This window comes from Canis aureus, chromosome 2 (genome assembly GCF_053574225.1).
Source record: "Canis aureus isolate CA01 chromosome 2, VMU_Caureus_v.1.0, whole genome shotgun sequence".
Lineage (NCBI taxonomy): Eukaryota > Metazoa > Chordata > Mammalia > Carnivora > Canidae > Canis > Canis aureus.
Genome location: NC_135612.1, coordinates 12,757,922 through 12,785,819, shown reverse-complemented (window position 1 = coordinate 12,785,819; position 27,898 = coordinate 12,757,922). Strand labels below are relative to the sequence as shown.

General features: G+C 33.4%; 1 protein-coding gene and 1 pseudogene across 2 annotated transcripts in view; one reads left to right on the top strand and one right to left on the bottom strand.

The window, feature by feature from the left end:
• Positions 1-27,898, top strand: part of LOC144292809 (uncharacterized) — a 481,267-nt gene that overhangs the window by 72,473 nt on the left and 380,896 nt on the right. Inside the window, exons 3-5 of one of the 2 annotated variants that reach the window (XM_077863670.1) lie at positions 10,317-10,397; positions 11,994-12,065; positions 14,815-14,970. In XM_077863670.1, coding sequence (XP_077719796.1) covers positions 10,317-10,397; positions 11,994-12,017 — 105 coding nt within the window. In that variant the 3' untranslated portion in view covers positions 12,018-12,065; positions 14,815-14,970. Of the gene's footprint in view, positions 1-10,316; positions 10,398-11,993; positions 12,066-14,814; positions 14,971-27,898 lie in introns of those variants that run through there. The other variant, XM_077863666.1, reaches the window with a different exon arrangement.
• On the bottom strand, positions 24,777-26,619 carry LOC144291445 (cytochrome b5 pseudogene; annotated as a pseudogene).

Genomic DNA, 27,898 nt, shown 5'->3' with positions numbered 1-27,898 from the left:
GAAATCTTTTCCTACACCCAGATCATAAAAATATGACTTATATATATATTTTTCCATATAGTGAGTTTATTTCACCTGGATCCATTTATTGAATACCGAATCCTCCTGCCACTGATTTTTATATAACCTGAGTCATATATTAAGTATGCATGAGTTTATCTCTCAGCTTTCTATTCTCTATTGATTTACTCTATTGATTTACTTTCTTTTAATCCCTGACTACTGCAACGCTTTTTGTCTTTTTAACTATAAAGTTTGGTTTCCGTTGGCTTACCTCCTTTGTTCTTTTTTTTTTTTTTTAAAGATTGTATTTGTTTATTCATGAGAGAGAGAGAGAGATAGAGAGAGGCAGAGACTCAGGCAGAGGGGGAAGCAGGCTCCATGCAGGGAGCCCGACATGGGACTCAATCCTGAGACTCCAGGATCACACCCTGAGCCGAAGGCGGCGCTAAACCGCTGAGGCACCGGGGCTGCCCATCTCCTTTGTTCTTAAAACAGTTTTATTTTTTGGCTATTTCTAATATTCCACATGAATTTTAAAAGCCCTTTTTCCCAAAGAATTATTGTATTTTAATTTTAATCCAAATTGTATTCAATTTATATTATTTACAGAACAAGTGACATTTATGATACTGTCTCAATCCATGAACATGGTATATTTCCCCATTTATTTAGGAGTTATACTTTTCAATTTTTTTCATACTTTTCTCTATAGACTTCTTACTTTTTTTTTTTGTCTATTGCTAGGTACTTCATAGTTTTGTTGCTATGGTGAATTAGACATTTTCTTTTTCCTATTATTACTGTTATTTCTGTTTTTCAAGTATAGTGTAAGCTTCAAGAAGGCAGATATTTTTCTCTCTCTAGTCAGTGCTGTATTCTATTATACAGATAGAACCTGATACATGGTATGCTCTCAAAATGTGTTGCATAAACTAATATTACATTTTCTAATGCACTATTTTTGCTTTAGAATAATAATAATAATAATAATAATAATAATAATAATAACAACAACATAGTGATTTTTGTGCCAGCTTGGATGGATTTGTATTATAGCTATAATACTTTACTCATTGATTCTCTTGAACTTTATTTTACATGGAGAAAATGAAAACATATGAAGAAAAGTAGTTTTAAAAATCATTTATTAAAATTTAGTATTTAGTGTTTGTTGGAGAGTTGCTCATAGTATATATATTTATACATATATTATGACTTAAAAATATTCATGTGTATAAATTCACTTTTAGAATTACATAATACTGTAGTAGATTTCAAAAAAAAATCTTTTTTCAGTGCAATGAAAATTCCCTTAAACTATGCCTTATTTTGTTAAAACAAAATTAAATTTCTGACTTTAAACTTCTCATTGTATTAAAATGACTAAAAATGAATATTAGGGAAGGATAGCTTATTTTGGCACATTAACTCTGTCCTCTGCATATCACAAACCCTTTGATAATTTTTATAGCATATCTAGCTTATAATTTCTATTCTTGTTTGAAAGCTATTAGATTATTTTCATCCTACTTTCTGACTACTCATACAAACAAAATTTTAAAAGTTAACTGTTTCCATCTTTTTGTTTCTTCTAATTTTACTTATTGTTTTTGTTTTATAGTATCTCTAATATTGGATCTATACACTACACTTTGGTCATACTACCTTCAATTGTATTGAATGCTGGGAGTCTAGTTCTTGCTTGTTTTTTTCTGTCAGGTCTTGGGCACCACTCACAAGGCACATAGTGTTGCCCCAGTAGTTGAGGAACACACGCCTTCATCGATTCTAAGAGCAAGTAATTTCAACACTTTTGCAATTTCTTCTGGCCTTTGCCTCTATATATCTAAAGAATAAGTTTATATATCTATTTCTTGATTTTTCAGATTTAATTATTATTGAACCTCCTTATGGAAGATGAAGACTAAAATTCATACAAAATTTGACCAATTTAAATATATCACAAATTCTGGCTTATTCAAGATTTAGAGATTATATTCCTTTATTTAGTAATTATTGTTCAGAGCTCAGTCACATAGAAATTGATCACATTGTCTTTCTTATACAGGTTTTAATTTATCTTAATGGAAACAATAGTCTCATTTGGGGGGGAGGAATCTAGATGTTTATCACTGATCACTATCTCTTGCAAATTCTCTAAAAAAAAAAAAAAACCTGTGAAATATTCCTCATTAGGTCAAAACACCTGGAAATTCTTTTCTTTTGCCTTCTCAGAATGTCCATCTTTCTGTTTTCTAGATGGTTGGTTGTTCTCCCAACTTACTGTGTAAATGTCTTCCAGGAAATTCCTTTCATCATTTGCCTAGGAATTTCTTTCGCTTCTCTTGAATTTTAATTCCCCTGTCTCTACAATCCCATGTCTTTTTTCATAGTGAACTTCTTTCTTTTAGTGGAAACTCTGTAAAGTGTCCCATGCTGAAAGAACTGGGGAAAATTTCTCAGAGGAAATAAAAATTGAATTGGATTTGAAGAATAATATGTGACATGCTAAAGATTTTGAAATCTTTTCTTGAAGACCATAGTGACCTGAAGAAGTTTTTAAACGAAGAGACGTGATTATATAATAAATTATTTCTAATAAAGGGAATTACGGGAGCATTTGGGAGCAAAGTGGAAGCAAGAGCTGGCAGGAACAGCACTTAGGAGACTATTGTATTAGTCTCATTGAGATATGATGAAGCAATTTTAAGTAAATATGGAGTCCAAAAGGTCAGCCTGATATTAGAGTAATTTTAGGGATAGAAGTAAAAGGACATACCAGTATGAGAAAGGTTTTTGGGGAAAGGTGTCTTTGAGAAAGACTGCTGTTAACTCTGATAAAAGTATATGAGGAAGAATAGACTAATGATGGGAAAGGAAGAAAATAGCTTAATATGTGCATTTTAAGACCATGACAAGACATTGAGATGGAAATACCTGATACCCAAATGAATTATGAAAAGACTATTATTATCATTATTTTTTTGTGACTGTATAGGATTATGAGGTTAGTTGGTTGGTCTTATCAGCCAATTCGTTGGAGAATTTATCAGTATCACTTAGAGAATATTTTCAAAATAACCCCCCTTTTCCTCTTCTGGAGATTCTGATATATTTTCTTCTAGGTGAAATTCGAATATAAGGGATTTTATTCTTATGATTTAGTTTCTAACTCTCTTAAGAGAAAGTAATCTTGGATGTATGTTGTTTTGTAATGACCTTAAGATTTTTTTTATCTGATCTTGGTATATTTGTCTTTCTCTTAAAAGAGACATAGAAGCAGTTCTTCCAGAAAAGGGACATGCTTTTCAAATTCAAATTTCTATTTTCTTCAGGCCAAAATTATCACTCTATAATTTGAATGATAGATTATCTATGTGAAATGGATTTGACCTCACTAAAGACATTAAAGATATTTTTGAATAAAAAATAAGCTTGATTCTTTTCATTTATCTAACCTAAAACCACCATTTAGATTTTAAATTGCTCTGAATTACTTGCTAATGTATTCTTCCAGTTAAATTATATATACTTACATTGTCATATTCTGAGGATTGTTAAGTTTTTGATATGTCACACTGACATAGGTAAGTGTTAACCTTATTTTATTTGTAGAAAATGGCAACCTAGATTTCAAGTGAATTTTTCAAGTAAGTAAATGACAGAGTTTGGAAAAAAATTTAAATTTTAACATAACTTATCATCTGAAAAATACCTTTGTAAGCAAATAGCATTTTCCCTCAAACACCTAAAAATCTATTTTCCTTGGGCTGATACACAGATAGTGAACTGAATGAAAGCAATCTTTTTTCACTAGCTATGTTTTTCAAGGGTGGTGTCTTTTGAGTAGTTTTCAGGATTAAGCATTTAACCATGTCACCTTTCCTGGAAGTGTTTATGTAAAATTTTCCACAATACAAAAAGTGATCTTAGTGACAGCATGAATTAAGACTTGATTTGGTGAGAAGGAAATGAGCCAATGGTGTTCTCATGGAGAGTTTTGTAAAGTTGTTTTAATTCTTCTGTTCATATCACAAAACAAACCAGAGTTAAATACCATCTGATTTCTCAAGGTTAGTGTCTTCTAGAAACTATATTAGGATCTTCTCATTGACTGGCTTCACAGCTTTTACATTTAAACAGAATTATTCCTGGCAAAAAAGAATATATTAATCGATCATTGGCAAAATGCAATTATGTTATTCCCATGGCTTATTCAATATTTTGACAAATATTTACTTAGCAGTTACTCTCTACTGGTAAGTCATTATTTTGTTTGTGTATATAAAAGTACCTGTTGGGTTTGGTAACAGGAGAATCAAACTACTTGCTTTTGAGTTGTCTGTAAGATTTATCTTTCTGAGATTAAGGCCATGATGGAATTGCTGACTACATAATAATTATATCTATTTTTAGTTTCTGAATTGAATGATAATGGAAATCTGGAGCATATAAAGTCAAACATATCTATATGTAATATATATGAAGTTTGTATATAATATATGTCATTTTATATTTATAAATTATGTGTATATTACTTAATATTTAGTACTGGCATTGGTAAAGCCTATAATTATTAAATAATAAAAATTGCCAGGTTATTTCTAGCTTAATCCAAGTTTATACTATATACATAATATATTATTCTAGTCATATGATTTGTCTCCCATCTTTCTCTTCCCTTTCAATAACAGAAAATTATAAAAACTGTTTCAATGAGGAAAAGTCACTTTTTCTCGGAACGTTCTTGCTTATAATGCCTTTATCAAGAGTATTTGCTTTGTAAGTATCTCTTTGCTAGAAATTAGTTATAATAATATAAGTGATAATAATGACTGTTGTCATTTATTAAATATTTAATATGTGCTGGGCACCATTTAAAAACTTTGCATATATCATCTCAAACAAATAAGCATAAGTCCAAGGTGATTCCATTGTTTTCAGGTACACTTATCTTTAGACCCTTATTTTCTCTTGGCAATCCAGTTGTTAGTTATTGTTTGACATTATATTTCAAGGCTTTCTTAGATTTTTTTCCTTTTGTTCTATGTTAAGTGGGAGATTAAAAACAAATAAACTATAAAAAAATTCCTTAATAGTGTCCTTTATTATTCCTTAAATGAGAATCTCATGAAAGTCCAGAGAACATCTTTAAATATGCAAATCAATTTAGTATTTTCCTCCTTGATAATATAACAGTGGGCTAGACAGTGATGATGGTTCTTATTCTCACTTGACTGTACAGTGACTGCACTACTGATGTGCCTTCCTTTTCTCACCTTCACTCTTTTGAGGAGTCTGATTAGTTTCAGGGGCACTATTATTAGATTCAGCATTGCATCTAGTCTTGGGGGCCCTTTGTTCATTCCCGGTTTGAAAAGGGATGTTTGAATGGCTCTGTCTTTCCTAATTATGTGAAAAAAGAAACAGGGCTAACAATTTTATGGAAACCTCAATCTGTGTTTGAATGAATGTCATGATAAATGCATGTAACCTAGACCAGTATTGACATTACCTTCTACTTTTGGGGCCTAATAAAAATTTTAATCTTTCTCAGAAAATATGGAATTGCCATGTCAATAAATCTTGTCAAATTTCTAAACAAGAAGTCAATATTTATTAAATAGATACAAAAATGGGACTTAGTCTTCTGTATGTTCACTATAAAACCTAATATACTGATGGTACTCAGCCAATATAAATGTTATTCATTAAATGTTATTAAATAGGCAAAATAGATTGTGTAGGAACATTAATAATTACTAAATATGACTGGAATTCATTTCAGCTTATCATGGAATCCTATATCCTCCAAAGAAATTTCTATCAGTATCTACCTTGTACAAAAATTTAATATTTTCCAATAGTTTCCCTTCAGTAAATGAATTGTTGTCTTCTCTGGATGATGTAAACTATGGATGACCACATTCATAGTTAATCCTGTTTGTGTGTGGTGTGTGTGTGTGTGTGTGTGTATGTGTGTTTGTGACAAGATATTTATATTGAAGGAAATTAAAAGTTTCAATTATGTATTAAGATACAATAGATGTGAAATTAAGAAGTGAGATGAAACAATTTGTGATATTGAAAGGAAATGCCTCATGGCCTTTGAACTACTTCACTCAAAGTCACCTGTGAGTAAGTGGAGGAGAAAGAATGGGATTTTTTTTTTTTCTTATAGATAGCTGATGCCTTTCTTTGAGTTCCCATCCCTGGAGAATAAGATTAATTCTAACTCCTAACTTTTAGAAGAATCTTTTCAAAAGGCTAAGTGGAGATTTGAAGATGTCACTCCTATAACTGGTGTGCTGGGGACTGACTCTGCCTGGAAACCTGAAAGGTGAAGTTGGGATGGCAAACTACTTCAGGAGTCAAGCCTGGAGAGTGCTGCTTGTTGGGATCTGTTCCTACTTTGAGAGTTTGTCCAGTCAAGACATACAAGAATGGTCATATAGAGCTGACATGGGTCTTGCAGGAGAGAACATATACAGTCATCCAGGTTTTCCTTGTGTGGTAGAAGGACTACTGCAGCCAGAAAAAGCTGGGAGGTTACTGTCTGGAGACTGAAGATGGAGTAGTACATGACCACCTGTCATAGAGGTGTTTCTGCATGGTTGCAGGTTACTTAAGAAAAAGGGGTCCTGCAAGACACTTCAGGCAAGCTTCTGAAAGCATCACATGATACAAAAAGGTTTTTATCCACCAGTTTCCAGGGAATGCAAAACTAGCCTAAGGTAGTATTAGTTTCTCTTTCCACTTGCTACCAGAGAGGGACTGCAAAAGTGGTTGTCCAGCTGGGAATGTAGACTGGTGGGGGGAGGGGGAATGGAAAGGAACATTCCCTTCTGTACATCTCGCTCTGAAACAGAATAGAGCCAGGAAAGAGGAGATCTTAGGTACAATTGATTAAAACCTTGACCTGACCTATTTTCTAAATTGAGACTCACTGAGATTGTTTGCAACTACAGAATTGTCCATTGCTTAGGAATGAGCTGAAGACTCCAGGAGTTTGCTATAGTTTCATCCAGGGATAGGCAATATTATTTACGCTGAATACATTTTGAAAGGGAAGGAAAAGGAATAGTCCAAGAAAGCCTGGCAAAATCTTGATAACTAGTGGATATGGGTGGTGAGTACCTGGGTGTTCATTATAATTCTCTCTCTGCTTTTATATGTATTTGAAAATTTTAAGAAAATATTCTTAGAAATAAAAATAAACAAAAAGATAGTGTTTTTATTACCACTTGTGTTTGTTCAATACAATACATGGATATAATTTCATATGAATGTATTTTTATGCTTATTTAAATCCAATTTTTAAGTTAAAATTGAAATAGAATCAAATTAACTTCTACTAGGCTTTTGATATGGAATGTCAAAAAATGAGAAGTGAGGGTTGTATTTTTATTAGAATCATCAGGCTTTGTTTTACCAAAATTTTGGTTGGACACTTTTTTTTTTTTTTTTTTTAGAATCTATGAACCATTGCCGGTATGCATAATTAATTCACAAACGTGTTGAGAATCTATTTTTGAAAAACAGTTATTTTTATTGCAAAACAAGCTTTGAATATGGCATGGATTTGGAGAAGAAGAATGTTTGGTAACATAGAAGGAAAGATTAATCCAGATTGGGTTATCCTTCTTAGGAAAGGTGGCATTTTAGGTTAAAGGCTTAAATGGGCTAGAGTATATGGCATTATAGTAAAAGCAGCCAGGCACATTATACAAATGAAAGCACTGTACAAAAATAGGCAAAGATGTGTTTGGGAAATGATCTGTCTGGCCTGATCTGAGTTCAGAGATTTCGTAAGAGGAATATGGCTGGAAACTGAGTCAGAATAAATTTGCATGGGATTTGTATACCTTACGAACTTTAGACTTTTGTTTTAAAGATACTGAGGAACATAGAAGTTGATTTGAACGTGGGAATAGTATTGTCCAAGTCTGTTTGGTGGCCATAATGGAAAAGCTTAGACTGGGTGGCTTTTAAAGAACAGAAATTTATTTCTTTCACTTCTGGAGGCTGGAAGCCCAAGATCAGGGTGCCAGCAGATTTGGTATCTGGTGAGAACCCACTTTCTGGTTCATAGGTGGCCATCTTCTCACTCTGTCCTCATATGGTGGCAGGGACAAGGGAGCTGTCAGGGCCTACGTTATAAAGGCACTAATCCCACTGATGATGGTTCCACCCTCCCAACCTAATCACCCCCAAAGGCCCTACCTCTAAATACCATCACATTGGGGATTAAGGTTTAACATATGAATTTGGGGAGAGGGACATAATCAGCAGATTTGCTCAATACAAGACATGCTTGATATTTAATTAAACCTCAGGGTGAAATGTATTAGAAAGGAGAGAGATTTTATAAAAAGAGTTAAGGCTTGTTACATATCTCAACTGAGAAGTACTGAATGTGGATGTGGATAAATGGAGTAAATGGATGAAATAGAAGAAACATATAAATCACTATCTTTGTAGATTTTGGAGTGAAATGATTGGAATCAGACATTATTTAGTAAGAAGCAGCTCATTTAAAAATAATCCTCTGTTTTGTGGGTGTAATAATTTCTACATAGCTTGATGACTAAAAGATTTATAATAATACTCCAGTATCACTATAAGGAAATTAATTTTAACAAGATTAACAAATAGAAGTTTCTATGTTGAACCATATATTCTATTTTTCTTTTTATTTTCCACAACATTATCTTTAAAATGACTTTGTGATCTAGAAAGAAGGAAAGATCCACATTAAACTGTTTCATTTCATTTAGAAGCACAGCTAGGATGGCATTTTTTACTTAGTCCTCCTTCCTGAATGAAAATAAATGTTGAGGTAATTACTGGGTGAAGTATAGGTATACATTGGCTGATATATTACACTTGGAAAGCAAATAATCAGATAGGAAATAGACTACTTAGGAATAAATTATAAAAATGGGTAGAACTGTGTATTTATCCAGTAACAATTTTACTAAGCTATCTTGATGATATAATAGGGATTACTAAGCTATATTAAGATGAAATATTTCTGTAGAAAAAAACACATACCAACATACATTTTGGATAAGTCAAACTTTCTCTTAACAGTTTCCTTTTGATTGAAGGCAAGCCTAGTAAAGATTGATTAGCTCTGGGAATGCTTGATATTGATGCTTTACTTCAGGGCTACACATCACATATTTTGTGGAATATGTATGAACAATAATTGATGACCTAGAAAGAAAATTTATTTTAATTTATATTTTTCCTTTAAATATACATTGTTAAAAATCCTATCGAGTTTCTTGTTTTCTTTTCATGTGTTCATTTGCTGCTAATCTCGTGGCTGTGATGATATACTAATTTTCCCCCAACATTTTCAAGGCAATCAAATTCCAATGTCCTTCAGAATGAGGCTCAGTGAAATTTGGCAGCGTTGAGGGGCAGAATTTTAATACTTTTTTAAAAAAGATTTTATTTATTCATGAGACACACACACACACACACACACACAGAGGCAGAGACACAGGCAAAGGGAGAAGCAGGCTCCATGCAGGGAGCCCGATGTGGGACTCGATTCCGGGATTCCAGGATCACGCCCTGGGTTGAAGGCAGGCGCTAAACCGTTGAGCCACTCAGGGGTCCCTTAATACTTTTTGATTATTATGAGTGAACTGGCACAGAAGGATACTATGAAATATGAATTGGAAAGATAAAAGATCAAAGTCAGGGGAATCAATAAGGTGGCTTTGGAACACCCAGGCAAGAGACAACAAGAACATCTTTTTCTTCCAGGACGGACAATAATTAGTTGTAATCCTAGATGTGAAACTGTGCTTCCTAATGTTGTCACTCTTTTGAAAGTGCATCTTACCTTTGCTAGAAAAATTGTTGCGTAATGAATTTTTATAAACAAAATCAGAAAACAAAGTCACAAAAATAAGCACATGACAAAGTCCTTTGTTGTAGACAAGATTTTAGGTTAACTCCTTCTTAACCCCTCTAAGTTTCAAGGGAAAGTGCTATTGTATAAAGAAATTCCCTATGCATGGGTTAAAAAAATATAAAAACATAGCTTGGTTGCCTTTTTATCCATTTTATTTTATTTTTTTTTTATTTATTTATTTTTTTTATCCATTTTAAATGAGCCTAATTAAAAATGATATTACACTCACATCTGTGTAAATTATGGCAGAAAATGACTTGTGTATATTCGGTATGTTTCCAGTATGTATGATTTATATAGTGACTATTGTTTTTTTTAGTAAAAGAATAATATTAATCACATAACAATATTCAGATTTCACCTTAAATTTTGTATATCCTAGTTGGACCTCCTCTGTGGGTACTTCCTTTACAACTGGCTCCAATCAACCTTTCCTTCCAAGTACTCTGCCTTCTTTTCTCAGGTGAGTTAGTCATATGTGTATCTGCAGCTAAATAATATAGTTACAAAGGGAGTGTTTTGTTATTCTCTATGTGTTTGTAACTTGAAAGTTTCTGTCATATCTAAAAGACAATTCAGCAGTTTAATTTTAAGACTGCCTATGTCCCTAGGGCTGTTTTTGCCTTTGTTTCCTCTTGCCATTGGTTTTGAGTATAGATCAATGAAGTAAATGAATGAGGAAAAATACACAATAATATGTGAAACCCCACATTTTATGGAAATATTTTGATACTGAAATAGAAAATTCAAATTCCCTGTGTATATATTATTCCTTACCATCATTTTATAGTTAGCAGCTGTGAAAAAAATGGTATTGATCATTTTATACCAGAATCATTAAAAATGTTAAAATACCTATTCAAGTCTGCATTCTGAATAAAAGGTAAAATAAGGAAGAAACTAAAGAAAATGCATTGATTTTTTTACTCTTTTGTTTCCACACTTAAAGACTTTTTAAAAGATGCTATTTATTTATTTATAAGGTTTTAAAATGTTAATTCCAATATAGTTAACATACAGTGTTATATTAGTTTCAGGTGTATAATATAGTGAAATCCCCAACACCTATTTCACCCATCTCCCACCAACCTTCCCTTTGGTAACCAACAGTTCTTATTAAGAGTCTATTTCAAAAAGAAAAAAAAAAAAAAAGAGTCGCTTTCTTGTTTTGTCTCTGTCTCTTTTTTTATGCTTTGTTTTGTTTCCTACATTCCATACCAGTGAAATCATGATATTTGGTCGTCTTCTGACTAATTTTGCTTAGCATTGTACTCTCTAGTTCTATCCATGTTGTTGCAAATGGCAGGAGTTCATTCTTTTCTAATGCCTGAATAATATTCCAGTGTGTGTGTGTGTGTGTGTGTGTGTGTGTGTGTGCCACTTTTCTTTATCCATTCATCTACTAATAGACACTTGGGCTCCTTCCATAATTTGGCTTTTGTAAATAATCCTGCAATAAAGTTTTTTTTTTTTTTTTAAGGTAAGTTTAAAGTCGAAACATAGAGGTGTATATATCTCTTTGAATTAGTATTTTTGTATTCTTTGGGATAGATACCCAGTAATAGGATTACTGGATCATAGGGTAGTTATATTTTTAATTTTTTGAGTAATCTCCATACTGCGCCAGTTTGCATCCCACCACCAGTGCACAAGGATTCATTTTTCTCCACATCCTTGCCAACATTTGTTGTCTCTTGTGTTTTTTACTTTGGCTAACCTGACAGGTGTGAGGTAATATCTCACTCCAGTTTTGATTTGCATTTCCTTGATGAACAATGATGCTGAGTATTTTATGTGTCTTTTGGCCACCTGTATATCTTCTTTGGAGTAATGTTCATGTCTTCTGCCCATTTTTAAATTGGATTATTAGTTTTTTGGATTTGAGTTGTATAAATTATTTATATATTTTGGATACTAACCCTTTATCAGGTATTTGGTTTGCAAGTATCTCTCATTCCATAGATTGCTTTATAGTTTTGTTGATTGTTTCCTTTACTGTGCAGAAACTTTTTATTTTGATGTAGTCTTAATAGTTTACTTTTGTTTCTCTTGGTTCTAGAGATATATGAAGTTGAATCAGTAATTTAAAAACTCTTAACAAATGAAAATCCAGAGCTAGATGACTTCACAGGTAAATTCTACCATTAATTTTTAAAATTAATTAATTATTTATTTATAAATATTTTGTCTATATATATATTTATTTATTTGAGAGAGAGAAAGAGAGAGAGAGAGCGAGAAAGAGAGCAAGAGCTAGAGAGAGAGAGAGAGAGAGAGAGCGCACAAGCAAAGGCAGAGGGAGAGGGACAAGTAGACTCCCCGCTGAATGTGGAACCCAACACAAGGTTCTATGTGGGACTCAGTCCCAGGACCCTGAGATCATGCCCTGAGTCATCCAGATGCCCCTCTACCAAACATTTAAAGAAGAGTTAAGATCTGTTCTTCTCAAACTATTCCAAAAAAATAGAGGAGGGATAAAAACTTCCAACTTTATATTATGAGGCCTGTATTACCCTGATTCCAAAACCAGATAAAGATACTACAAAAAAAGAAAACTATAGGCCACTGTCTCTGATGAACAAACATGCAAAATCTGCAACAAAATATTATCAAAGTGAATCCAACAATACATCAAAAAATCATTCACCATCGCATCATATGGGATGCAAGGGTGGTTCAATATTCACAAATCAATCAACATTATATACCATGTCAAAAGAAAAAGGATAAAAACCTTGTGATCATTTCAATAAATGTAGAAAAAGCATTTGACAAAGTACAAATCCATTCATGATAAAAACCCTCAACAAAGTAGGTTTGGAGGAAACATACCTCAGCATAATAAAGTCCATTTATGAAAAACACACGAGTAACATACTCAATAGTAAAAAATCAAGGACTTTCCTTCTAAGATCAGGAACAAGACAAGGATGTTCACTCTTACCATTTTTATTCAAAATAGTGCTTAAAATCTTAGAGCAATCAGACAAGAAAAAGGAATAAAAGTGATTATATAATCACCCAAATTGGTGAAGAAAAACTAAAACTTTCACTGAAGAAGACATGATACTTTACATAGAAAACCCTAAAGACTTCACCAAAAACTACTGGAACTGATAAGTAAATTCAGTAAGGTTATAGGATACAAAATCAATATACTAAAATCTGCTACATTTCTATGCATTAATAATGGAGCAACAGAAAGAGAAATAAAGAAAGCAATTCCATTTACAATTGCACCAAAAACAATAAGATACCTAGGAATAAATCTAACCAAAGAGGGGAAAGATCTGTACTCTGTAAACAATAAAACACTGATGCAAGAAATTGAAGATGATACAAACAAATGGAAAGATACTCCATGCTCATGGATTAGGAGAACAAATATTGTTAAAATGTTCATGTTACCCAAAGCAATCTACAGATGTAATGCAATGCCTGTCAAAATACTAACAGCATTTTCACAGAATTAGAACAAATAATCCTAAAATTTGTATGGAACCACAAAAGACTGGGAAAGCCAAAACAACCTTGAAAAAGAAAAAAATCTGGAAGTATCACAACACCACATTTCAGGTTATACTATAAAACTGTAGTAATAAAAGCACTATGGTACTGGTACAAAAGAAAACATATAGATCAGTAGAATAGGATAGAAAATTCAGAAAAAAACCCATGATTATATGGTCAGCTAATCTTTGACAAAAGAGACAAGAAGATGCAAAAGGAAAAAGATTGTCTCTTCAACAAATGGCATTTGGAAAACTGGACAGCTTCATGCAAAAGAATGAAATGGGACCTCTTTCTAACACCATACACAAAAATAAAACCAAAATGGATTAAAGACCTAATTGTGAGACATGAAACCATAAAAATCCTAGAAGAGAGCATAGGCAGTAATTTCTCTGACATCAGCTATAGCAACATTAAAGATCTTTTTTTTTTTTTTAAATACAAGCTTTTGGAGAGGTAGGATAATTTAATTTTTAAAATAGTTTCTCCATATTGAAATTTTATTTTTAAATAAAATAAATATTAAGACTGACTTGTAAAGCAGCCCTGAGGTAAATGTATAAAGTATTTACATGTTCCTTTTGAGGGAGTAGATTCATGAATTTTTGTTATGAAATAAAATGTAATGTGCTTTGTCTATTTCTCATATTTTCAACATTTTAAAAGCTTGGAAATTGTAGGGGCACCGGGTTGGTTGGTTAAGTATCTGCCTTTGGCTCAGATCATGATCCCAGTGGGATTGAGCCCAGGATTAGCCTCCCTGCTCAGTGGGGAGCCTGCTCAGTGGGGAGCCTGCTCAGTGGGGAGCCTGCTCAGTGGGGAGCCCTCTCCCTCTGCTCCTCTTGCCCACTTATGCACTTTCTCTTTTTCTCTCACTCAAATAAACAAATAAAATCTTTTTAACTTTTACAAAAGCTTAAATTAAAAAAAAATAGATGATCATTTCATTAAATTGGGACTTTTTTTCCCTGCTTAAATGGAATAAGGCATATAAGCATGGAATATGCCACCACTATGAATATTAGAAAACATTTTGCTATCACTAACTATGAGAATAACATATGCCCCATTTTTAGTTGTATCTATGGAAATAATTTGCTTTCTGGTGAGAAATACATAGAGGAGTGTATCTGAGGTCATTTACAATGAGAAATAGCCGAATGCAAGTGTTAATGTTGTGGTATCATTATTGTTGAGCATGGCTAAAGACATGATATGATATTAAATACCAATAAAGCAACTAGTTACATTTCCTATACCATATATTTTATCAATATATTTTCTAAGTGATTTTTGGTTTTATGCATGTAATTCTGCTGCTTATTTAATAATGGCTTCTGAACGTCATCTTTCTGTTTCTATTCTAGGCTTCTTATAATCTCATCTCTATAAGGAAGCAAGAGTAATCTATTTAAAACTTAGCTAAGCTCATGGCATACCCATATTTAAAATACTTCAATGATTTTCCATTACATTTAGAACAAAAATTCAACGCCTCTTGCCAGTTTAGTTTGTAGATAAAATAATCCAGTAAAAAAATTGGTTTTGTAGAAGATGAGAGGATAATTCATTACTTAATGCATTCATTCAACAAATAAATTTTGAGTGTTTATTATGTGCCAGGCACCATTGTAGATACTTGGGTAAACAAAAGACATAAAAATACCTGCCTGCAGGGGGCTTTTCTTCTAGTAGTATAAGACAGGCAATCAACATAAGATACAATATATAATTGTATAAAGGAAGTTAAAAGGGATAAATGCTATAGAAAGAAAGGGTAGAGTGAAGGGATAGGGTGTATTTAGCAATTTTCAAAAGGTTATCTGGGATAGGCCTCATTAAGAAGCTGTCATCTGAGCAAATATTTGAAGGAGATGAGAGCTAGTCATGCTGTTATTTGGGGAAGGAACATTCCAGGGAGAGAGAATAGAGTACAAACAATCTGAGGTGAAGGCAGAGCTGCCATATTTAAGGAACACTGAGTTGCCTAATGTGGGGAGAGGAGGAGGGTTTTCAGCACAGGAGTGGTATTATCTGACTTAAATTTTTACTGGTCTCTTTATCTGCCACAGGTAGAGTGGAGCAAAGGTAAAAGCAAGGACACCAGTGAAGGAGAATAGGTTGAAAGAGGATAGCTTGAAATAAGGAGGTAGCAGTGGAGGTGGTAAGAAGTAGTTTAATTCTGAGTTTGTATTACAGGTAGAGAAAACAAGATATTCTAAAAATTCATTGGGGGAGGTAGGGTGGGCAGCTGAGTGACAGACAGTAGGCAGAGCATCAGGGATGCCCAGGTTTTTGGATAGATGAATGGAGTTTCGGGTTTGAGAGGGAAGATCAGGTTTGTTGGGTCAGGGATGTCTACTACATGTCAAATGAAAATGTTAAGTCAGTAGTTAGATATGTTGATCTGGGGTTCAAAAAGAACTCTAGGCTTGAGGTATAAATTGTGAGGTCACAAGACTAGAGAAGCAAACCCTGGAAGTGAGTGTGGATAGAAAAGAAAACAGATCCAAGTACCGCATTCTGGGGTACTCCAATCTTTAGAACGAAATCCATGCATGTGTAGGGAGGTGACAAGATTCCCTTCACAGCTGTTTGTTTATACATTGCTTACTTGACAGTCCCACTGAAGTGAGATCCTGTCTAGAGTATTTTATCTGTCTAGAATATTCTTGGCACAGAATAGTTGCTCAATAAATATTTGTTAAATAAATAACAGCCAAATAAATTAGGATGTCATATATTTATGAAAATAATTTTGATAATGTTTTTCATACAGAATTGAAAGCTGAGTCTGTAAGGTATCTATTTGAGGTCCATATTGAGAAGCATAGGCCTCCTTTACTAGCACCGGACTGACTGCTTAGGAATTAAGTCCTAGTCTTGGTATTTGACTTATTTCCCCCTCACCGGATAATTTAGGGTGACTTTTTTTTAATTTTAGTTATGCTGAAAGCAAAAATAAAATTTTCAGCCATTTTTCACCTAAAAAGAGGTGGCACACATACATATATTCTTCAGACTGGTTAAAGGAAGAGTCCAAGTAGTCCCTGTGAACTGGTCTACTCAGTCATTCTCTCTTGTCTCTGTACTATTATCATGATGGGTTAGTGTTTGACCCAATTAAGGGAAATGAGAAACTTATTCCTGGTTGGTGAGGTCATATGCAGATTTAATTTTTGAACTGGTGATTCTAACCAGCTTCTTTAGGGAGACCATTTTAATAATTTTGACAGACCCCCCAAACTTAGGCCCTGCCCTCATAGTCATTGTCAAGAGACTTACAAGAGATAAAGAATGTCAAGTTCTTGACTAGACTGCAGGCTATAGTGAATGCCTGGATTTTGTGGTACCATCATGATGCTGTCATTCTCATGGTGGACCGGGAGATGACGAAAATTTTCTGCTAAAGGCACTTCCTGATTAGTTTTTATAATTTGGGAACCAATTTCCCTATTTATTAGTAGGCCAACCTGTGCATTCAGACTGGCAATGCCATGCTGGTGTGTGTGTGTGTGTGTGTGCACTTTGTAAATAGTATCTGTGTGATATGTAGGACACAGGCCTATGAGTTCAGATTTATGTCAAGGAAGATATTCTTTCTGTATTTTCTGTTTGGTTTTATTCTATAATTGGTATTTTTCTAAGTTCATTTTACTAGGTTTACAGCCATTTCTTAGTAATTAGGTGATTGACAAAGAAGAGAGAGACCTACCTAATGAAAAATTATCTTTTATTAAAAAAGCAATATATGTTCACTTAAATGTTTTAAATAGTAACCAAATGTACACATTTAAAACTGTTGCCTGCCACGTTAACAGTTTGGATACTACCTAATAGATTTTATTTATATATAAATGTTTATGTGCATATACTTTGAAAACCATAGATGCATTGTAACTATGACCATCATTTGCTTCTTGTGTTTTTTTCGCTTCGAGGCACTGGGGTCCCTGTGTGGCTCAGTCAGTTAAGTACCTACCTTTGACTCAGGCCATGGTCAGGGTCATGGGATCTCATGGTGTCAGGCTCTTTACTCAGCAGGGAGTCTGCTTCTCCCTTTCCCTCTGTGTGCTCTCTCTCTCTTGCTCACTCTCTCTCAAATAAATAAGTAAATAAATAAAATCTTAAAAAAACAAACAAACCCCAAAGCTTCAAGGCACTGTTCTATGCTTGTATATGTGAATTAGACACATTCTTAATAGCTAACTAATATCCCATTATACAAATAATTATTTACTCTCACCTTTTTAGGTATTTAAATTGTTTCTGTAATTTAAAAATTACAAATAATATATTAATAAACATCTTTGTATTTACACATTTACACACATGTACAAGTATATTGGAACAATGAATTCCTAAGTTAGATTATTTGATGTGTTGGTGGGAGAGTAAAAGGACAGAAAATGAAATTTAATTGCAATTTATTGTGGAAATAAATATTATCCTGAGGCATTGAGTGTAATATGCAATGGGTATTTTTGCCTGTCTTTCCCTTATCTTTTGCTATCTTTTATGGCAAAACTTTAGGGTATTTGCTTTCCTGAGCTCTGCTTTCATAGTAGTAGCTGGCTTTAAATATACTTGAGTTCTTTTTTGTCTATAAAGGCATGAATGTATACACTGACCGATCTGGTTCAAGATTGAAGGCCACATGCTTATGCTCTGTAACATATCTCAGACATTACCTGTTTTATTTATTGTTGTAAGTGTAGATGGTCACTAAATATCTGTTACTTAATTGAAAGATAAGGCAAAAATGGAAAATTTCCATATCTAAATATGTACCTAAATATTTTGTTCATAGTGAAACAAGGATTCTAGAGGCAAGAGAAGTCTATGTTTTTCCTAGGCTAGGATATAGAGCAATAAGAAAATTTAATAAATATCTAAGGACTTAATTAACAATAAAACAATGCTATTTATATGCATTATTGCTTAATGATACTTCCTCTTTACCTGACTTGCTTCCAGCTTGAACTCTCAAACCAGTAAAGATTCACCTTAAAGTCTGTGGTCCCATTGTGTCTTGTGGTCACTTGTTCTCCAAGGCTGCTTATCTTGCCCATGGGAGCAGCACCCATTGAATTACATATGGAAGGGCTGGGTAGAGCTTATGAACTTTGGTTGCTACAGTTATTCAGTTTCTTCCGTCACTGTACAATGCTGATAGCTGTGGTTATCGGTCATGATATTTCTGTCAAAAGTTGACAGATGAAAATGTGGTTCAAGCATCATCGCTTTTCTTTCTAAATGATGGCAACAAACAAACAAACAACTTCTTTAACCTCCAGAGGTATGGAGAAGTTAGTATCCCCTTGTATTTGTTTTTCTTTTACCTCTTCCCATTCCTGCACTTAGTGTGAAAATTCTTTTCTATTCCTTTAACTTATGCTAAGGCTGTGAGTAGCATAGTAATGAACTGTAAGCTTTTTAAGCATCTGTTAAGTATACATAGCATTGCAACTCCTTTTCTTAAACAGAGGTAGGCTCTTTGTTACTTTACATCTCTTTGTGGCTATGGAGAAATTATATCTGGAGGCCATTTGAGAAATTTGCTTCATGTCCATATCATTTTTAAACATTTCATCAAATTTTGGAATTGCAGTATTCAAATATAATGATATATTTTTCTCATCCCCACCTACACCATTGAACAATACAAAGTACACTAATTCTATTGCTTCTTTGGTATAAAAGTTTTACACTTCTAAATGTTGAATTGTTATTTACACTTTGATCACTCATTAGTAGTCTATAGAGAAAATGGAAAGTAGTTTATGTGTAGGTATAAAACAATGTGGTAGACAAACATAAAATATCACTGGGTGCTTAAATTATGTGTTTATCTGCTCCTATAAACCAGGGGTTAGCTTTAGCCCTCAAGGTTTAGCCCTTGTTTCCCTAAAATCTGCTTAAAAACTTTTCACAAATCTAGAGTCTCCTTACAGTTTAAAAGCAAATTGTATATTTATAGGCTTTAGGGTCTCAGGAAATGATTCAAATTGCTCTTGGAAGTGGTGCAGTGAGAAAGAAAATTCCCATAACGATTCTGGCATTAGATTTCTGACAGATTTTAGTCTACAGAACAGAGCTACAGATATGATTAAGCAATTTAAAACATTTTCAGACCCACAGCCCATTGGGTAGCTTTCAGAGCCAGTTATCATTGTCAAATATTTTAAAACCAAGGGAGAAATTATGAAGCCATTCAGCATTCTCTAGAGTTTGGCATAGCCATTAGTTTATTCATTAACAAACATTTCTTGAGCATCTATATTTACCTACATAAAATAGGTAAATAATAAAATATGTTGGATGTTGTTAAGTGCTTTGTGAAGAGAAAGTAGAGGAGAGTAAAGGGGAGTGGAAATGCTGAGACGGGGGAAAGGATGATGGACAAAGGGCATTGAAATTTGAAATAATGTGATCAGGACTGGGCTTATTAAGAAGGTGACAAGCAAAGGCTTGAAGGAAGTGAGAGATAGTTGTACAGATTTTAGGGGCAGAGTATTCTAACCACTAAGACAGTTCATTCAAAGGCACTGAAGTGGGAGTTCTGACACACCCAAGAAGCCAATGTAGCTGCAGTAGAGAGAGTGAAAGGAGAAGTTACTAAAACTATGTTCAGAATGGAAGCAGATCAGTGGGCCACTGCAAGGATTTTGGCTTTTCCTGGGAATGAGATTGAGACCATGACAAGGTTTTGAGCAAAGGAATGACATAAATGATGAGTCCCTGGAGCTGCTGTCCTAAGAATAGACAACAGGGGGCTAGAATGCTAGTCTAGTCAGGAATTAAGAACAGGGAAGAGCAAGGAAGAGCTGTTAGTGGCTTGATCCAGGGCAGTTAACAGTGACAGTGTGGGAAGTAGTTGAATTCTGGATATATCTTGGAAGCAACATCTACTGAATTTCCTGATAGATGAAATAGGGGCATGAGATAAAGAGAGAGATGATTCCAAAGTTTACTTGCCTAAGCACCCAAAAGTTTGAAGATTCCATTACATAAAGCAGCGGAGTGGGCAAGAGAAAGATAAATTGCAAAACATGTTTCCAATATGGGACCTACTTTGTAGTATCATAATTTATTAGCATTTTATTTTTTAAATGAGTTATAATGGATGAACTGGATATAGCTTGTGGACTTCAGTTGCTACAGTGGTTCTATTTCTTACTTTATTAACATTTTTCTGCATTGTATGTAATCAATTTCACCATTTTAATAGAAGCCATCCAGGCAGTTTTCTCCATGGCCTATTTGAACTTACCAATACGACCTCACCGAAAGTGGAGATGGGAAGAGATGGGTGTAGGTGGGTCTTGTGAGACAATATGAGCCAACCTGAGCTCAGTGTGTCTGAGCTATGTAAATTAGAACTAATCTTTACGATATTAACATTTCTAGGACCTCCTAAGACTTAACATAGACTTAGACATTAAGGCACTAAACTATGTCTATATATGTGATTACACCATGAACAATATTTCATTTTGTATGACTGGGATTTTTTTTTTTTTTTTTTTAAGGTAAATGTAGTCTTGACAGGAAGTTTCCTGTAGGGTAACTCAGGAGAGAGGGCTGTTTTTTTTTTTTTTTTTTTTTTTTTTTTTCGTTTGTTTATTTGGAATATCACATTTTACTTTAAGTTGGGTAATTACTGACCCTGAACAACCAGTGATGACTTTTGTTTTTTGCTTCTAAGACATTTTGGTCTAAACCAATGGCCCTTGAAATCTGTATATTCTCATTACTCTTAATCTGTTGAAATACTTATTTAGCAAGTTCATTTTAGAGTCCAATTCATAATGTCATGTGGTTTTATAATTTGAAGTATGATTGCTTGACTTTATGAAAAATACTTACATATTTAACTTAGTAGAAGGTATTTTATTATATGTAGTGGTAGTGATGCTTTTCACCAACTGTGCTGTGTTAAATCCTATTTTGAACATTAAGTATTTAGTCTATGTATTGCTGCAATATACTCTGGTCCTGTAATCCTTTACAGAAAAATTGGGTGAAATGAATGTAGTACAGATCTGACCAGCCCTGGGGGTATTAATTATATTACACAATGAACCCAAGCTCAGATATACATTTCCAAATATCCCTTTCATGGAAAGTAATTACTCAAGATTGGTAATCATATGAAATGCTATAGTTTGTTAGATTTCTTATATTGTGAAAACTGATAAAAGAAAATAAGAAAATGGATTTTTGTTTTCCATGTTTCATGAAACCTAACACATTACTATCTTAGCTGAAGCTAATGGGAAATCACTGCAGACTTCCAAGCTGAGGAAGTATATCTGGTTTGGATTTCACAAATGTCGTTTTGGTTACTGTGGTTATATGTTGAATATAGACAGAAGGCAAATATTTATGAAGAAAGGCTAAATGGGAAGCAATTGCAGGTGAGACGATGTGATATCGATCAGAGTATATTCAGAATTCCTTGCTAGGATGCCAGCTTTGCCCCAGGCACTAGTTCCTGTTAAAATGGAACTCAAAGTGATGTAATACCATGATTTTTATAAAAGGTTTCCTTTGAGTTGTCACTCCTTTTGAGCCAGATATACTAGGCAGCCTATTTCTTTCATCTTATAAATGTTGAATATAAAGTACTCAAATATGAGGATAGCACTTTTATTCTGTATTGTGACAAGTCAGACTGGGTGACTGCAGAATGTAGGCCACCTATAAAATTCAACTTCATAAGAAGACACCTGAGATACAAAGTAGAAGAAAAATTCTCTTCTGTGTTGACAATCGCACTTAATTGCATATTTTTTCTGACAGCTTCACTTTTACATGGAATTTTTGAACATTTAAAACACAAATTGAAAGTTTATCGGTGTCTCAAATCTTTAATAAAAATAGCTTTTCATGTAAATTTTGAATGTGATTTAAAGCATTAACCTAATTTTTAAACGACCAAAATTCAATATTTATATTTGCACAAAATTGTTATTCATGTATATACCTTAGGTATTCGTATCTCTCTTTTTTCTTTCTTTCTTTCTTTCTTTCTTTCTTTCTTTCTTTCTTTCTTTCTTTCTTTCTTTCTCTGTCATCATGTTTATCTATATGCTATCTATCTTAAAAAATTGTCATAAAGTTTGTCCTTAATGATTATTTAATAATTATGAGAAGAAATAAGATTTCAGCAATAGACTTACATTTTAAAGGTTTTTAATTAATTATTTGTGCCTTAACAATTTATTTACTGTTTTTTAAAAAACAGAAAACCTGTGAGTACCATTTAAATGACTTTTTTTCCTTTTGACTTCAATGGGGGAATATCTAGCTCATTTTTACTTAAGACAAAATGGAAATTAAGTAGATTAATCTCTCAGTGGGATTTATCATCATCAATAAATTAAAGCACAAAGTAAATGGTCAATTTAGTCTAAGAATTAGCCGGCTAGAAGATTTTAATATTGTCAAGCTATCATTGATCACTCAGAATTTAAAAGATGATTAACCTTATCATTCCATTTTCTAGAGATTTTTAAAAATGCATTTTAAAAGCCAGACATATTTCTAAAATATCATACCTATAATAAGTAAATGATGTAGTGATAGAACGCCAAAAAAAGTTGATGAACAAAAAGGCATATTCTAAGAGTTCAGGAGTAGAAAGAACAGAAGAGGTCTTTTTGGTTTGGTTTTAATGTAGGGAAAAAGGAAAAATACATGTATTAAAATTGTTTTCATAAGTCAAAGGAAATTAAAATTTCATGTATGATTTCATGCATTTGTGGGATTCAAGAAACAAAAAGATCAACATAGGGGAAGGGGAAAAAAGAGAGGCAAGTAAACTATAAGAGACTTTTAACTATAAAGAACAAACTGAGGATTGAGGGAGGGATGTGGGCAGGAGTTGGGCTACGTGGGTGATGGATATTAAAAAGGGCACTTGTGTTGAGCACTGAGTCCTATATGAAAGTAATGAATTATTAAATGCTACTCCTGAAACCAGCATCACACTATATATTAACTAACTAGAATTTAAATAAAAATTGAAGGTCCAGGGCAGCCCGGGTGGCTTAGCAGTTTAGCGCCACTTTCTGCCCAGGGCCTGGCTCTGGAGACCCGGGATCAAGTTCCACATTGGGCTCCCTTCATGGAGCCTGATTCTCCCTCTGCCTGTGTCTCTGCCTCTCTCTCTCTTTCTGTGTGTGTGTCTCTCTCTTTTTTTCTTTTTCTTTTTGGCAAAATAGTAAAATCAAAATCCTCATAATTGATGATGAAGAGTCTGTTAATACTATATATATATATATATATATATTAATATAAAAACCACCTAAGTAGATACAGAATATGCTTTCTATAAGGTATACAGTACCTTAGATGTGCAGTATCCATAAAATTGAACAGGTGTTAAACAGAACATTATTTTAAAAATATCCATCCTACACATTAGAAAGAATAAGTGTAGTTCATTGTATGCTGAGTAAAGAAATAGAGAAGCAAAGAGGTTTTGTTTATCCCCAGGAAAGAAAGATGGGGAATTCCATAAACTGCTTAAAAGAAGGAAGATAAAAGTTTGAAATGTTGAGAGTGTGTTTTATATCACGCATGAGCACTGCATAGCATAGAAGTTTTCAACCACTTTAATTTTGCCCACAAAGAAGGCCAAGACACTTTCTGTATCTGCATAATTTGATAACATCAGGTATTGTGAACTTTTTTTAAATGCTTTTATTTATAATATTTGTCTTTAGAATATATCTACATAGGCAAGGCTAATCTTAATTCTAAATTCTAAAATCTCTCATGAATCAATCAATCAATCAATCTTTAAAAAAATTGAAGGTACAAAATATTAGTAAAGTCATACTTCTAGTTCTCTCCATTATGTATAAGAAACAATTGTTTATGGCAATACCTAGAAGTTGGTTTCTACTCTATATGATTTTACAAACTTAATTTACTTTCTGTGATATTCATTTAGCGAAGGTACATAAATATAAACACCAAAGTTTGGCCTATTATGTATATAGTCATACACCTATTTGTGTGACTAAAAACCTAAGGTTGTTATACATAGGGTTATTTTTTTAACTATATATAATCATGGAAACTAAACAGGAATTAACACATTTTATAAAGGCCTGACATTTGGTAAACTTTGCATCTGGCTATGCCAATGAGTCAATAACTAGGGGTTAAAGACTATAAATTCTAGGTACCATCTAGGCACCATCTGACAGACTTTTTCATAAGTGGTACAGCTGCATTTTTCCCAGCAATTCACTTTAACAACAAAAGTAATTTTTAAAGAATTAAATAGTAAGGAATGTTTCACAATTTTAAAAAATATTAAAATTATTTTTCAGGTGACCGTTTCCTTCTGTCCGTTGAAACAGTTAACATTGGCTTCTTTCTCCCTGGTCCAAAGCAGTCTTTTCTTTCATTGGCTTCTAAGAATGTGTTTGTCTTGGACAGTGTAGAGGGGATACATCAGTGCAACCACCGGTGCTGAGATGGCTGGGATCACCCAATTGGTCCACCACCTGGAATTAGAATCAACAGCAGTAATGAGAGTTTCCAAAGGCTTGCTTATCTTCGATCTGCTATCCAGATGAGTGACTTATATTTTGGACATTTCTCTAGTGTCTGTAGAAGCCCGACATACTCAGAGTTTTCAGTAGCATCCCCTCCAGTTTGTTCCCTTAAGACTTCTTCCCGCCAGGATGCTCCTCCAAAAGCTTGGTCAAATCGTACATTTTGGATTGGTATGGATCAGCCAAGTGCTTTTGCTATGGTTGTGCTTCTAGATCTCTTCCAGGGTGTAGTACTTGACAGTCTGGCTCAACTACTCATTTTGGAACACAGCAATCCACAGACAGTGCAAACACCAGCCCAGCCTGGTGCAGCGCAGTATGCATCTCAGCTAGCTGGGTCCTGGACATTCTGTGTGCTGTGGCCCCACACCCAAAGCCCTATTTTCTAGAAATTTTGCTGGCATTTTTAAAGAACAATTTAGCGGAATAGCAGAATATTGACAAGTTTCATTTCAGAATAATTTTTTGAAGATCAAATATTAAGATATTAATTTCAATTCATTTTATTTCAATTTACTTTATATTGCTTTCTAACATATTCAAGTTAATGATTATTTTGCTTAATTATTAGTGATAGATATAGCATTTGTTTTTGGCATATACTTTGGATTTTGCATAATCCTTAATACAGAGGCAAGCTATATCTTCCTTCTTTCTCTGACTATAATGTAGAATTACATTCCTGGAGTGTTTGATTGTATTGATATTTTCTAGCTCAGTGTTTCCTAATTGTCATCCTACCATAATATATTTTCACTAGTTCATAATGCAGAGAGAAAAATAAGGATAATGTATATTTTGCATAAAATCTGAATGTGCTTGATTTAAGAAGTATTCTTTATTTTGAGTTTATACTCTCTTAATGCTATAAATTTCCATAGTCCTGTTATTTAGAAATTACAGTAATAATAGGTGGTGGTTGGCATTGATTTAATAAGATATACTTATGTGATGAAATAAAATGTCTGCAACACTTCGTCAGACATGTAAGTATTTAATTGTGGAATTTCACCAGTCCTTCAAGCTTAGAGGATTAAGAACTACTAATTCAATTATTATATAGTTCTTCAAAATCCTTGAACAAAGGAAAAAAATCTAAAAAACTCACTTAAAGGAAATCTGTGTTCATATAGTGATAAAAAATCTATTTGAAAATAAATGTTCAATTCTGATTATAGTAATTATGGATCTTCATTTTTATCTGTAAGTATCCTAAGGTAGAGTTGGTCCTTTGTACTGATGTGACTTTTTTTTTAAATTTTAAATATTTTACTTATTTGAGAGAGTGAGCGAGCAAGTGAGCGAGAGAGCATGAGAGGGGGAGGACCAGAGGGAGAAGGAGAAGCAGACTCCCTGCTGAGCAGGCAGCCCCAGCATAATACCCTCGGGGATTAGGGCTCCATCTCCAGACTCTGGGATCATGACCTGAGCTGGAGACAGACGCTTAAATGACTGAGCCACTCAGGTGCCCCCTGATGTAGCTTTTGATCAAATTTCTGGATTTCATTTTATATGGGTCAACTTTGTTTAGAAATTTAAGTTAATTAAATTAATTAAGCTAACTGTATTTTTCAGTCCATGGCTTACTTTTTTCATTGGTCCTTACAACACTTCCTCTCTCTTTCCTTTCTCTTTTTTCTCTCATACTGCACTTTCATTTTCTCCTCTTTGAAAACTATTTAAATGTCTTTAATATATATATTTTACTTTGAATATGTTCCTCCAAAAGCATATTGTTTTATATCCATATATTCTTAATTAATGTAAGTATATTATCTTATATTTTTCATTCTATTTCTTTTAAAACTGAGTCTTCTTTTTGTTCATATTGTTACTTGTACATCTAATGTAGCTTCTAGCTGCTGCATATAATTCCTTAGTGATTCTTTGGACAATTAACTGATGAGAAGTGGAAAGATATTTACAAAATCCAATAATAACCAGGGTTTCATATTGAAAATATGCAAATGTCTCTTGCAAATCAACTAGAAAAATACACTCTTAGAAAAAAAGATAAAGTAGATTAACACAAAATTTGGAGAAGAGCAAACTTAGAAAACTAGGAGGCTGTGACAAGATGGTACAGAAAATGAGTAATATAAGAAATGCTAATTAAAGCAACATTGAGCTATGACTTTAAATCACCAGACTAGCAAACGTTAGAAAGATGGATACTAGCAACTGGGACATAAAGGCATAAGAACTCTATTGTACTCCTGGTGTTATTAGAGAACAATGTAGCATGACTAATTCATAGGAAGTGTAAGTGCAAAACCACCATATTACTTCTGAGGATATATCTAAGGGGAATTGAGGGGACATGCATGGGGATTTTCTTTGTAGAGATGTTCATGAGTTGAGTTGGAAGGACCCTGGATGTTTCTTATCCGGGTAGAGATAGATAAACCTGAATGCCCATCACTTGGACAGTGGGTAGGTAAAATGTGCAACATGTGGGTATTCAAAAACCAGCCATAATTAAGGAGTTCAGTGATATTTAACATAGTTTGTATTTTTCTGATTTTAAATTTGAAGTCACTTAAAGTGCTCATGGGCCACTTAAAAAAATAAAAGTGCTGTATGTGGGATTTAAACAAAACAAACAAGTACAAAAACCAAGCTCATAGATACAGAGAACAGGTTGGTGGTTGCCAGAGGTGGAACAGTGTGGGGTGGGTGAAAGGCATAAAGGGGATCAAAAAGTATGAAATTCCAGTTATAAAATAAATAAGTCATGAAGGTATAAAGTACAGTATGGTGACTATAGTTAATAATACTGTATTGTATATTTGAAAGTTGCTAAGATAGTAGTTCTTAGAAGTCATCATCACATACGCAAAAAATTTTTTTTATACTACGTATGGTGATGGATGTT